A 13755-nucleotide genomic window follows, 5' to 3' on the forward strand; every position below is an offset into this window, starting at 1 on the left:
GGCAGAGGTGCTGTGCAGGGAGCTGGGCTGTGGTGCTCCTCTCCTCCAGGGGGCGCTCTCTCCTCTGGGGCAGACGTTCCACTGTGAGGGCAACGAGTCTAAGCTGATGGACTGTCCCCGGACCAGGACCGGCCCAGAGACCTGCCCCACTCTCAACCTCACCTGTGCAGGTAAGGGGCGGGGCCAGGGGCGGGGCCTGTAGAGGGGCGGGGCTCACCTGTGTTTGTGTCCAGAGCCGCTGAGGCTGGTGGGAGGGGCCAGTCGCTGTGAGGGGGCGTTGGAGGCGGAGCTCGGAGGAGAGTGGAGACCAGTGATGAACTTTGACCCCTGGGACCTGGAGGCGGCGGCCGCCGTGTGTCGAGGCCTGGACTGTGGGTCATCTGTTTATGCAGGAGAGAGAGACGGGTTTAACGAGAGTGAAGTGTGGGGGGTCTACACTGACTGTGTGAAGAACAGATCTGCTGTGAGAGACTGTCTCGACGACGGTTACTCACCTTATTCCCGCCGCCTCCTCGTGGTTTGTTCAGGTTGGTTTGAATCCAGAGTCTCTTCTTCTCTCAGTCTCTGCTCAGAGTCAGTTCACTGAATGTGGCGACGCCCCCTAGAGGAGGACACAGATAATCCTCTGCTCCCATTGGCCGAGGCGGGGAGTACTCACTTACTTTTACTCCAGTACTTTTATTTAACCTCTTACCCCCCGCTTTAACCCAGCACATTTTCACCAGCTCGGCTTTACCCAAATCTAAAGCTTCAGGACTGGAGATCACAGCCTATAGGCCAGAGTAACGCCTCATTTGAAAGCTAAGAACTAACTGATCTTTATCTTTTCTTTTTCGCTGAATCGTCGTCACTTTTTTAAAGTTCTTTTTCATCTGATTTTTGTCGCTGTTGAAGCTTTAGATTTGGGTAAAGCCAAAGTGGAGAAGCTGTGCTGGGTTGAGGCGGGGCTTAAGTAGTGACTCACGCAGTACTTTTACTTGTACAGTAGTTATTGTGTATCTGATCTTCTTCTCTCTGACCAGTGTTTATGGATTATTGGTTTTCCCTCAAACTGAAACATAAATCCTGGTCTCCCTGACGCTCTGAGCGTCTCCCCCTTTGTCTCCTCAGATCTGCTGAAGGTCCCGGAGGTGTCTGTGTCTGAGGGGGTGTGGGCTCCGCGGGCAGAGGGCGAGCTCTGGGGGCCGCGGGCACAGGAGGGTGAGTGGGCGTCGCCGGGAGAGGGCGGGGTCTGGGTGCAGATGGGGGCACATTTCCGGGTCAAATGCTCCGTGGAGCCGCAGTACCCGGGAGGCTCCTTCCAGCTGCTCTCTCCCACTCTCAACCTCACCCTGCCGGCCGTCAATCACTCCGCCCACTTCCTGTTTACTGACGTGAGCCCCGCCCACAAAGGGAACTACACCTGTGTTTACCTCCTGCAGGTGTTCAACCACAACTTCACCTCCAACAGCTCCCTCTACATCCACCCAGGAGGTAAGGGGTACGGGGTCACGTTACACGCTATGAGCAGATATACTGTATATAAACTCCACTCTGTCCAGTCATTATGGGGGAAGAGCTCCCCCTGGTGGCCGTGTATCATTAGCCTGGCCAGTCATGTGTGAAACATAAAGATAAAGAAGTGTTTCTGTCGGGCCAGGCGAGTGTATCAGGGCCTTTACTTCTCACACTTGCCGTCCCCTGATCACGGGGTTAGGGTTAGGGTTAGTAACTGTGCATATCCAAGTCTAAAAGTGCTTTGACCTGAGACTTTACAGCCTATATGCCAGTGTGATCCTCATTTGAAAGCCAAGACCTTCTAGTTTCTAAAACGATGTGTAAGATCAGTGTGAGTGAAACAACTTCCATCACACCTGCCGTTCCTCAGCCTGACCCTCAGACGTCTGCAACAGCAGCAGCAGAACCTGAACCATCTGCTCTCAGAAGAAACCAAACCACCTCATGGGCTGCAGACGTTAGCTTTAATAACAACTTAAAGCGACAGAATCAAAGCTGAAGCTGCAGTGACATTAAAGAGACACGTCTGTGAATGATCTGAAGCCACAGGTCACTTCCATGGCTTCCTTTTCACATCAATAAATAAAACAATCTGTAAATGAAGTGCTCAGACCATCTCTGCCCATTCATGTCAATGGACGGGGTTTTCTGTCTCACCCACAGGGGGCGCTAACCTCCTCAGTGACGCAGATGTTGCTCCATCTGTAAAACACAGCATTTCTCTTTAAAGTGGAGCTGAGGCTGCAGTTTATCAGTGTCAGCGCCGTCACAGGACGATCAGTGAAACCCCTGATACCACTCAGATATTACTGCGGTTTGTCCCGGTTCCTCCCGGTTTGTCCCGGTTCCTCCCGGTTGGTCCCGGTTCCTCCCGGTTCCTCCCGGTTGGTCCCGGTTCCTCCCGCTTCAGTGACGTGTGTCCCGTGTGTTCCAGTGTCCGGACTCCAGACCTTGGTCCGAGCTCTGGTCCTCCTCCTGCTGATGCCGCTGAACTTCATCCCGTACTTCTTCTACCTCCGGGTACGAGCTCACGTCCTCGCTCCTGACCCTCGTTACCATGGTTACACACTAAAACTGAAGCCTAATTCCTCTGTGCGCTGTGGTTTCAGGCCACCAGGGGGCGCGAGAGGAACCAGAGAGCCAGGAGACGCAGAGCCCGCCCTGAAGAAGAAGAACGCACTGACGTCGTCTTCGACCAGATGTGAAGCAAAACAACTGGATATTTAGTTTTAGTGGTTTTAGATCTATAGAGATAAAGACATGTTTATTATTATTATTATTATTATTATTATTATTATTATTATTATTATTATTATTATTATTATTATTACCAAATACAAACACTGATGTTGAATTGTTGAAGGTTCTTGAGTTGTCGTCTGGACTCTGCAGCTGAAGCCTCTCGGTCGGCCACAGTAAAGTGACCCGTCCTGGTCCCGCCTCTTTATTCTCACAAACTGCAGTCCAGACGAAGACTGAACATCCTTCTGTACGACCGAGCGGGTCATAGAGATTTATCACTGTGTGTTTTCCTGGTTCTTTGTGAAAAGTTCAGAGTAACTTTCACGGCTGATACAGAAACAGAACCAGAAACAGAGACACACGGATAAATATTGTAAATAACTTTATTGACTTTTCTGATCGTTTGTTTTCAGCGACTGCATCAGGTCAGATCAGGGGGGCCCAAACTGTTAGTCTCCGAGGCCACAGTGTGGCCCGCGGGCCAAACACGGCCATGTCAAGCCAAACATATAACTGCAAATAATAATAGTTACTTTATTTGATTATTTAGTAGCAGCTACGTTTGCATTGTGTCTATGCAAACAACACGCTACATTAAAACACATGTTCAGATGAAGTATGTTCCTCCCCTACATGTTCAGATGAAGTATGTTCCTCCCCTACATGTTCAGGTGAAGTATGTTCCTCCCCTACATGTTCAGATGAAGTATGTTCCTCCCCTACATGTTCAGATGAAGTATGTTCCTCCCCTACATGTTCAGATGAAGTATGTTCCTCCCCTACATGTTCAGATGAAGTATGTTCCTCCCCTACATGTTCAGATGAAGTATGTTCCTCCCCTACATGTTCAGATGAAGTATGTTCCTCCCCTATATGTTCAGATGAAGTATGTTCCTCCCCTACATGTTCAGGTGAAGTATGTTCCTCCCCTACATGTTCAGATGAAGTATGTTCCTCCCCTACATGTTCAGATGAAGTATGTTCCTCCCCTACATGTTCAGATGAAGTATGTTCCTCCCCTACATGTTCAGATGAAGTATGTTCCTCCCCTACATGTTCAGGTGAAGTATGTTCCTCCCCTACATGTTCAGATGAAGTATGTTCCTCCCCTACATGTTCAGATGAAGTATGTTCCTCCCCTACATGTTCAGATGAAGTATGTTCCTCCCCTACATGTTCAGATGAAGTATGTTCCTCCCCTACATGTTCAGATGAAGTATGTTCCTCCCCTACATGTTCAGATGAAGTATGTTCCTCCCCTACATGTTCAGATGAAGTATGTTCTTCCCCTACATGTTCAGATGAAGTATGTTCCTCCCCTACATGTTCAGATGAAGTATGTTCTTCCCCTACATGTTCAGATGAAGTATGTTCCTCCTCTACATGTTCAGATGAAGTATGTTCCTCCCCTACATGTTCAGGTGAAGTATGTTCCTCCCCTACATGTTCAGATGAAGTATGTTCTTCCCCTACATGTTCAGATGAAGTATGTTCCTCCCCTACATGTTCAGATGAAGTATGTTCCTCCTCTACATGTTCAGATGAAGTATGTTCTTCCCCTACATGTTCAGATGAAGTATGTTCCTCCCCTACATGTTCAGATGAAGTATGTTCCTCCTCTACATGTTCAGGTGAAGTATGTTCCTCCCCTACATGTTCAGATGAAGTATGTTCCTCCCCTACATGTTCAGATGAAGTATGTTCTTCCCCTACATGTTCAGATGAAGTATGTTCCTCCCCTACATGTTCAGATGAAGTATGTTCTTCCCCTACATGTTCAGATGAAGTATGTTCCTCCTCTACATGTTCAGATGAAGTATGTTCCTCCCCTACATGTTCAGGTGAAGTATGTTCCTCCCCTACATGTTCAGATGAAGTATGTTCTTCCCCTACATGTTCAGATGAAGTATGTTCCTCCCCTACATGTTCAGATGAAGTATGTTCCTCCTCTACATGTTCAGATGAAGTATGTTCTTCCCCTACATGTTCAGATGAAGTATGTTCCTCCTCTACATGTTCAGATGAAGTATGTTCTTCCCCTACATGTTCAGATGAAGTATGTTCTTCCCCTACATGTTCAGATGAAGTATGTTCCTCCCCTACATGTTCAGATGAAGTATGTTCCTCCTCTACATGTTCAGGTGAAGTATGTTCCTCCCTACATGTTCAGATGAAGTATGTTCCTCCCCTTAACATAGAAGCTGCAGTTACACATAAGACCTGAGGGGGCAGTAGTGAGCATCAAAAGGACCAACACTCATCCAGTCCCTTTAACTCTGGCAAAAGCCTGGTTTTAGTGGAACAGAATCAACAGCCTGTATCTACAGCAGCGACAGTGACTTGACCTCATTCACTGACCTCAAAGAAAAAGCCACATTAGATCATTATCAACATTATTTTATAAGTCATGTCTGATGTCGATGCTACGCTAACGCTCTGTGATAAACACCAAGACGCCACAAAGGAGTGAAACAGCGCCCCCATTATGACGCTGGTGGCCAAACAGTGAACTGCACCCACATTTACCATTGACAATGAATGGGAGAGAGTTGGTCTTAAGCAGATGAGGCTCAAAAGGAGGTCACTCTCTTGACAATGGGATTGTTCTGGCCACATTTGTCCCGCGGGCCCCACTTTGGGAACCCCTGGTCTAGACTCAGATTCAGTGGTCATGATGTGAATGGAGTTTTACGGCTTTAAGAGTTTGACTTTTGTGTGTTCCTGATGTTGAAGTATTTTCTGCTGTGAAACGTTTGGTTTGTGACAGATTGAAACGTGCATTAGGGGAGAGAGAGCGGGGCTGGTCGTCACACTTGTTTAGACTCCAGTCTAATTCTCATCCACAAAACGTCCCACAAGAGTCGCACAGACGGAACAGGAAGTCTCTTCCTTTGAGACGACGAAAAACCGAAACTTTCTCTAATTATTCAAAAACGACTTTAACAAACGCTCAGTTATGAAAATAGTTTCTACTAAATAAAGATACAAAGACATGGAGACAAAGAGCAAAGAGGTTCAACAGCCCATAAACACATGAAGAATGGAGAACATGATGCTACATGCTAGCATCGTGCTAATGCTAATGCTAGAGTTAGCTAGTTTTTTGCTCATGACTTAGTTTGTACGAGATAAATGAGTTTATTTCTCGTCAGAAGATGAAAACATGAGTAAAAAACTGTGTTTCCCCCTCGGTGAGGCCACGCCCCCTTCTATGACGCCATGGCATCTGTATCTATTGACGACGTACAAAGACACGCCTCTAAACATCCATATTTGGGCATGACAAGAGTCTGTACTGAGTTCATCAAGTACATGAGTACTTTATAAGTACTTTATAAGTACTTTATAAGTTCTTTATAAGTCCTTTATAAGTTCACGAGTCATTTTGATTTCTTATAGAGTAACATCATTTTAAATAAAAAAAAAACTCTTCCTTAAAAAAAATATTTCCACAGAATAAACGTCAGTAACAAGACTTTGATGTAACATGAAAATGAATCAAAGTTGAATTATTTAAACTCTGTTAAACCAGGACTTAAAACGATCAGTTATTGAAATAATAATTATAGTTTTTTGTGGCGACATCAGTATTTGAAGCCGTTTTATTGACGACCAGCCCCGTCTGAACTGATCAAAAACAGCAGAAATGAGAGATTTTGTAAATAACCAAAGTTTTTTGAAACGGTGTCATTTATTTCCTGATGTTAATCCTCAGTTTATACTTTTATTCTTGTATCTTTCACTGATGACGTATTTCCTGCTGATTCTGCTTCTTTTATAATATTTGACTTTTATGAGTTGATTCATGTTTTAGACAAAAAAAACAATAAAAGCGAAGAAAACCTCTTCATCCCAGAGTGACGTGTCGTCTCTGCTCCTCTTCATCCCAGTCGCTCAGATCAGAGCCGACCAATCAGAGCCAGGACCGTTCTCTTTGTCCAACAAGCTCAAGATCACATGACTCTCCTTTGAGCCAATCAGCACGAGGCTGTGTCTCCACCACACGAGACGCCATGAAGGGCCCGAGTAGAACATCTGTGAACATCTGCAGCAGCTCCTCTTCACTGGTTACAATCCAGCACTCAGGAAACACTGAACTGGACTAAAGTCTGAGAGAGTGAATGTCCACCCTCGTCCCTAAGCCCACACTCACCACACAGGCCCTCAATATATGTGTCTGAATGTCCACCCTCGTCACTCACTCACCACACAGGCCCTCACTATATGTGTCTGAATGTCCAGCCTCGTCCTCCTCACACACCACACAGGCCCTCACTATATGTGTCTGAATATCCACCCTCGTCCCCCTCACTCACCACACAGGCCCTCACTATATGTGTCTGAATGTCCACCCTCGTCCTTAAGCCCACACTCACCACACAGGCCTCACTATATGTGTCTGAATGTCCACCCTCGTCCCCCACACACACCACACAGGCCCTCACTATATGTGTCTGAATGTCCACCCTCGTCCCTCACACTCACCACACAGGCCCTCACTATATGTGTCTGAATGTCCACCCTCGTCCCTCACACTCACCACACAGGCCCTCACTATATGTGTCTGAATGTCCACCCTCGTCCCCCACATTGACCACACAGGCCCTCACTATATGTGTCTGAATGTCCACCCTCGTCCTTAAGCCCACACTCACCACACAGGCCCTCACTACACTTTCTCGTCACTGCTTGTGTAGAAAGTTTTCATTTTACTTTTTAAATCAGATTAATTCAGGTTCTGTAAAAGTGTTTCTTTAAAAATGGTTAAAAATGCCTCCTTTAATTTAGGAATAAATATGTTGTAATTCATGTTAAAAATAGTAATTTGGTTAAAAAAAAACATTTCTACAAACACAGCATTGGTTTAGCTGGACTTTATTTTGAAGGCTCAGTCAGTGCAATGCATTATGGGTAGCAGACGCTGTAACTCCTGTGGTCCAGGCCCAGACTGGACCTCCTGTTCCACATCTTTATTCACACCTTCCAAAGCAACGGCTGTAAGTTCGACGTGTTCACTGAGCTTTAGAAATGTCTAATTAGCATAGAATTAGCATCAGCTATGCTAACTTTCTAGTTTGCTAGTTTCTGGCATCAGACATTTTGTGGTGTATTTATTGTCTTATGGTTTTGTATTGAAGTTAATGGGGGGGTTTATGTCAAATGTACTTTTTCAAGCTTTCCATCCTGTTATTCTGTCACTCCCTCATTAAAAACATGGCTGAAGTGTTGCCTTGGCACATTCACGTATTTCTGAGTAATCTGTAAAAACTCTGATGGCGGCCATTTTAGGGATAGGTTTGCCTGAGTCCTCCTAGGAACGCCCCCACCTCCTGGAGACGCCTCCGAGCTTTGGTCACCAGCCGAGTAACCAACCACTGCTCCTCAGCAGAACCCCCTCCCCACTGATGCCACAGACAGCGTGTGGAGGGGGCGTGTCTAAAGGCTCAGAGGTTCTTAAAGAGACAGAGGCCTATTTCAAGACATTCACTACAGCCATTTTGAGAGAGACATTTTACACAAGGCAGTTATTCTAATTTACTGCATTTACAGACCAACAGAAGGTTTGTCATCATTGTAGTGAGATATAGACTGGTGCTATGGGGCTGACAAAAGCAGAACACCCCCTCTTTAAAGCAGAACACCCCCTCTTTAAAGCAGAACACCCCCTCTTTAAAGCTTATTTTATATCTGTTTATTTCAGTTTCACTCGGGTTTTCAACGAGTTCAACACAAACTTGTAAAGCTGTATTAAAGGAGTGAGACGCTCAGTTCCTGCTCATGGAAAAAGCAGTTTGTCTTAGACCTGCGTTCACATACACACTGTATCAACACGTGGCGAGAACAGTACATTTAGTGTTACAAACGTTTATTTAATGAGACAGATCGGCAGCTCAGACACTTTCACAGACGTTTTATTTGACATTTAAAGTGAAAACTTTCGTCACAAAAGGATCAGGAGCAGCTGAAACTCCGGCGTTCGTTACAAAGGCAGAAAGTAGCATCTACTGTCCTCTGATTGGCTCGAGGGTCAGCTCCCGACGTAAGTCGCTTGGAGAGCCTTTGGCACAGCTGGACGTTCAGTTCCTCCACCGATGTGTCAGGGCTGAACATCTGGGACTGCTTTACTTTTTGCATTTGGGGCTAATTTTGCAAGTTTGTGATTTATTTCTTTGTGTTTGAGTTTTGGAATCGTCGTCACAGTTGGTCAAAAACACTACGTAAAATAAAGTCGTTTCTGAATGGGGTTAAATGTAATGTAATGCCCTCAATGGGAGCCTGGGGGCGCTGTTCTAGCAAACGTCTTATATGGTCGTAATTCAGGGATGAAACAGACGACTCTGGGAATAATGTCTTTTTGCGATTAAGACCAACCAAAGTCAAAAGAACTAAACTAGACATTCCATTTCTATGTATTTAAAGTGTCGCCCCCACAACTTATCATTTCCTATCCTCAGTGTGGAAGTATGGAGGACCGTGGCTGCCAAAACAATGAATATATCTATAAATCAATAAATCAAAGATAAAATGACAGTGTTCCGTTTTTCCAGGTCTCTGTCTGCTCCAGGACCTCCAGGATCCTAAACCCACCCTCGTCAAACACCAGGTTTTTAGATTCAGTCAAATAACGGAGCATAAAACGAACATCAGATCAGCCCCAGAAAGACACGACCCCCGAGAACCAGCAGGAAGTTGAACCAGATGCAGGACGAGGCTGAAAACGAGCCGTTGATCCTCGGCCTGAGGCTCCTGCTTTAATGTGGGGAGAGACCAGACCAGCTGGGACTGGGTTTGGGACGACTTTACCAAATACGCACAGATTTACTGAGAAACAGCGTCACGTTGTTCATAAGTGACAAATGCTGATGGACAAAACTCATCAAATCTCATCAAAAATCGCTTTGAATGAAAAATTGAGACGGTAAAGTCAAATCGATCCATATTTTCTCTTTTGTGCCCTTTGTTTTATAGTGAGAGGCTCACTCTGCATTAGCCATGTTTGGAACAGTTTTCAGTGACAGAGTGAGCGCTCTCACTGTGTAACAGATCTGTGACGTGTGAGGAGCTTTCACTGTGGAACAGCTCAGTGAGTTTAGAAAAGTTTATCTGAAAGAAAACGTTGTCCTGATGTGGATCTGTCTCTGCAGCTCAGGAGGGAATAATGTCCTTTCTCTCTTTTTATCACAGCTTTAGTGGGAATCCTGCTCGAAAACTCAAATACTTTTTATACACATTATTTTAACTCAATTCAAATAACATAAGGATCGAAAAAAGTACCGTAAAGGCACCGGCACCGAAAAGCAGGTATCGTTAAAGTAGTGGTATCGAAACAAACTAACGGTACCAGCCCTACTCAGAAGCCTGCGTTGTTTTACTTTGGAAAAGCTGCTTCTTCAGGACCGTTATGGAATCTGCTCCGCAGCAAAAATAATCCACTGAACCTCCACAAAAACACGGCACAGACGCACAAAAGCACTCAGGCAGTTCACGTTTGCTTCAGACGTTGGACATGAGGATGATCTGAGGAGGACAGAGACGAGGACAGAGGACACAGACAAGCAGAAGAGCGAGGAGGGAAGAGGAGGACCTGAGTGGAGGATGAAGAGGAACAGGAGGAGGAGGAGACACAGACCAACGGCTCCATGTGATGTTTCTTGAGGCTCAGGTAAACCCTTTGACTCTAAGCATTGCCTAAAAAATGAAGCTATAATGGAGGAAATGTACATGAGCTCCTTTACTGCATGTTACTCTCTGAAAATAAAGCATTCGTGATTTACATGTGATTCAAAGTCTGCGTCATTACAAGACGGATTAAAGACACGGTGTAAACTAGAATGTGTGATTTGATGTACGTAAAACGGACCGTGGACCAAACGTACTCGGTGTGAATGAGGTTTCAGAGACGTCGTAATTGGCACTGATTTCGCGGAGTTTGATTGATTTTGCGTTAAAGAGACAGAAACATTGAAACACGCTCCTCCATGTCCTCATGTGGAGACTGAGCCCAGACCTGTCTCCATCGTCATGCACGAGCCTCACATAGAGAGGCCTGAGCAGTGGCCAGTCAAATAACTGACCACTTCCATCTGGCAGCTTTAATCGCTGGACTGATGGTGGATTGAGCCCTGTTAGTCACGAGGGCAGTCCAGCCCTTTCCCCAGAGCTCCTGGACATTCCCAAACAACATGAACAAAGGAGCCTCTGGTTCAGGGAGACAAAGTGAGGATCAGGAGCTCACACCTGGGGTTAGGGAGGCTCTATGGCAGGAGTGGATCCAAAAGTCCTCATAGTGCTGAGGACACAAACCCCATAACAAAGACTTGATTATGTGCAAACAGGATTCTTTATAATGGCTGTCATTTGTTTGATTATGGTGAATATATTTCCATTTCAAATAAAAAGTGGCCTGTTCTTACAATGTGCTGAAATGTCTCTCCTGTTGGGCGACTGACCCATGTCATTAGAACATAGTTAACATAACCCTTCCCCGTGCACATACTGCACTTAAGGGCCATGTGCATGTCCCAGTTCTGGATGGGATTCTCCCTCTTCTAAAGACTTATTGTCTCTTCACTGGGATGAATCCTTGTCCATGAAAGCTGTGATCTGCACTTTAAACTGTCTGTGAGCTCAAAGAAGGAGGGAGTGAGAGGTGACAGAAAGTGAAGCTGAAGTATGAAGCCACATTAATGAATATTATTTCTGTCACAATAAAAACACAACTCATTTTGATGCTCAGACGCTTTTATTCCTGCATGAGGAGGAGGAGTCGCTTAGAAGAAGGTCGACTCCATCCAGCCACGTCCACAGTTTACCCGAATAATTTCTTGGCAAAACCGATGATGTGACTTCATATGTGGAAAAGACAAAAGCAACATGTGTAAGAATTAACAGCACATCTGTTTTAAAGTCTGAATGTGAGAGAATGTGCTTCAGGGAAATGTTTGAATGATTAAACTTACTGAAGGAAAGGATCAGGCTCTGGTCCAGAAGCCAGTGCCTCTGGTTCTGCCTCAGCCTCTGGTCCAGACGCCAGTGCCTCTGGTTCAGGCTCAGGAGCCGCCTGAACTGCTCAAACAAGAAACAAAACACACTTATCATGTGCAGTGACTGACTCCAACAGCTTCCACTCAAATGAACACAGAAGCTGTTTCTCCTTATCCTGTAGAGAGGAAGATCCACGAGTCCCAACAACAAGGGTTCACTCAAGTCAAAGGAGGAAAATGACCCCTGACACTGGATAAAGACTCCTGTAGGAGACTCTTTGAAACAGATACAGCTGATGTGTGTGTTTGTGAAGACTCTCAGTGGTCCAGGAAGTATTAGTGAGTCTAAATCATCACCTGGACTGGGTTTGGTAGAGCTGAGGACGTTTGGAGCCTGAGTCTGATATAAGACACTCCAGCTTTGGGTTCAGTGTCACATTCTGATCACAAGAGCTAAGACTCTGTGAATAGAAACGTCCTGGACTCGGCCAAACCCCGTCCAGTCCACCATTTAGCCTCACTATGACTCTCATGAAGTGGTTGTTGACACTGACCCTCCAGCAGTGTCACTGAGGCCCAAAGACTCTGCTGTCATTTAGAAGCAGCTGTATGAGAAGTGTTTGAATGATTCAGACCCATTGATGGAACAAACAGCCCACAGTGTGCTTACGGACAAACACAAAACTGTCCGTGTCTGTGAGGAAATGCATTTACCTGAAGCCACAAAGACAACGGCCATCACTGAAAACACAAGGGAGGAACGCTCAGTATTAGTCACATTTATAGAAGACAGAAAAGAAGCAGAAAGAAGTTTCATATCAGTGGGAAATACATGACGTTTGTCAGGTCTAAACTGTGTCTGAACGGGACAATAACATCACAGTGGCTACAGTCAGTACTTTAAGAGGTACTGCTCGTAGTTGTAGAGTATACTCACGGGCCAGGGCGCTGATCTTGAGGAGAGTCATTTGGTTTGGAGTTTGATTCACAGACCAAGTGAAGAGCGGCTGGTGTTCAGGGCTTTTATCTGTGAGTGGAATCGCCTCAGGAGCCTTTATGGGTGACACCCCCCTCCCTCCAGGAACACCCACGTTTACTCTACTCATACGTGTACTACTTGTACTGTGTGTATTATCTGCAAACAGACGAAGGCCCCTTTATTGACTGTGTTTTCATGAATATTATGTTAAAAAGGAAAAGTAGGCAGACAACCTGAATGACACCGTTTCCTAAAAACAAATATTATATAAAATATATAAAATGGTCTTTCTGTCTGAGAGAGACTTGAAGAGGACGTTCGTGTGGACGCACTCGCCAGCACTGGTCCCACAGCAGTCGCCAAAGTCAATAGAAAATAGTGTTGTCATTTTCCTCTGCCGCCTCCTGCTGGTCATTGGCAGAAACTTGACCTTTGTTTAATACATTTGGACGTGTGGCAGACAGAAAGGACTGATGTTCAGTCACATTTCAGTTCAGTTTCTATGTTTAAGGAGTCGCCTGATGAGCAGAACTCCTGTTACTGTTTGTGTCAGAGCGAGAGCAAGAAAACAGAAGGAAAGATTAAGTTTACATTGTCATGATGAACCTTTAATACGCACAAGTAAATGTGACTCGCTACTACCTAGTCCCAGGTCGGACATTTGGGGTCGTTTGGGTATTTTGCAGCTTCGGGTCTTCGGGTCTTCGGGTCTTCGGGTCTTCGGGTCTTCAGGTCTTCAGGTCTTCAGGTCTTCAGGTCTTTCCTTCCTTGTGGCTCCGCCGGCGACGACAGAAGCTGTTTCTGCATCATTAGACGGTGAGTCCAGTTTCTGGCACAGCCGTTTGCTCTGATTGACTGTTTTCTCCCGTTGTTTTACTGACCTTTAAACCTTTATTCCCAGCTGTGCTACGACCCTCCTCCACCCTCTCTCCGCCTGGCCTCTCCTCGGCTCTGCTCGCCGTCAACCGGTCACCCCGGGTCTCCTCTTCTACCACCACCAGTGTCCAGGCTCTGGGGGAGATTCTTCATCAACGCCGTGCATTTGACTTTAGT

The 13755-nt window shown here is 45.7% G+C and overlaps 1 protein-coding gene across 1 annotated transcript; it reads left to right on the forward strand.

Moving 5' to 3' along the window:
- Nucleotides 1-313: 313 nt before the first annotated feature.
- LOC306959961 (uncharacterized protein) lies at nucleotides 314-2702 on the forward strand (the record flags this gene model as incomplete). Its single annotated transcript, XM_079552219.1, has 4 exons — nucleotides 314-527; nucleotides 1111-1473; nucleotides 2432-2517; nucleotides 2607-2702. 4 exons carry the CDS (start codon nucleotides 314-316, stop codon nucleotides 2700-2702), a joined length of 759 nt encoding a protein of 252 aa, XP_079408345.1.
- Between the last annotated feature and the right edge of the window lie 11053 nt (nucleotides 2703-13755).

The sequence above is a fragment of the Gobius niger genome (assembly GCF_951799975.1).
Source record: "Gobius niger genome assembly, chromosome: 2".
NCBI classification, from domain to species: domain Eukaryota; kingdom Metazoa; phylum Chordata; class Actinopteri; order Gobiiformes; family Gobiidae; genus Gobius; species Gobius niger.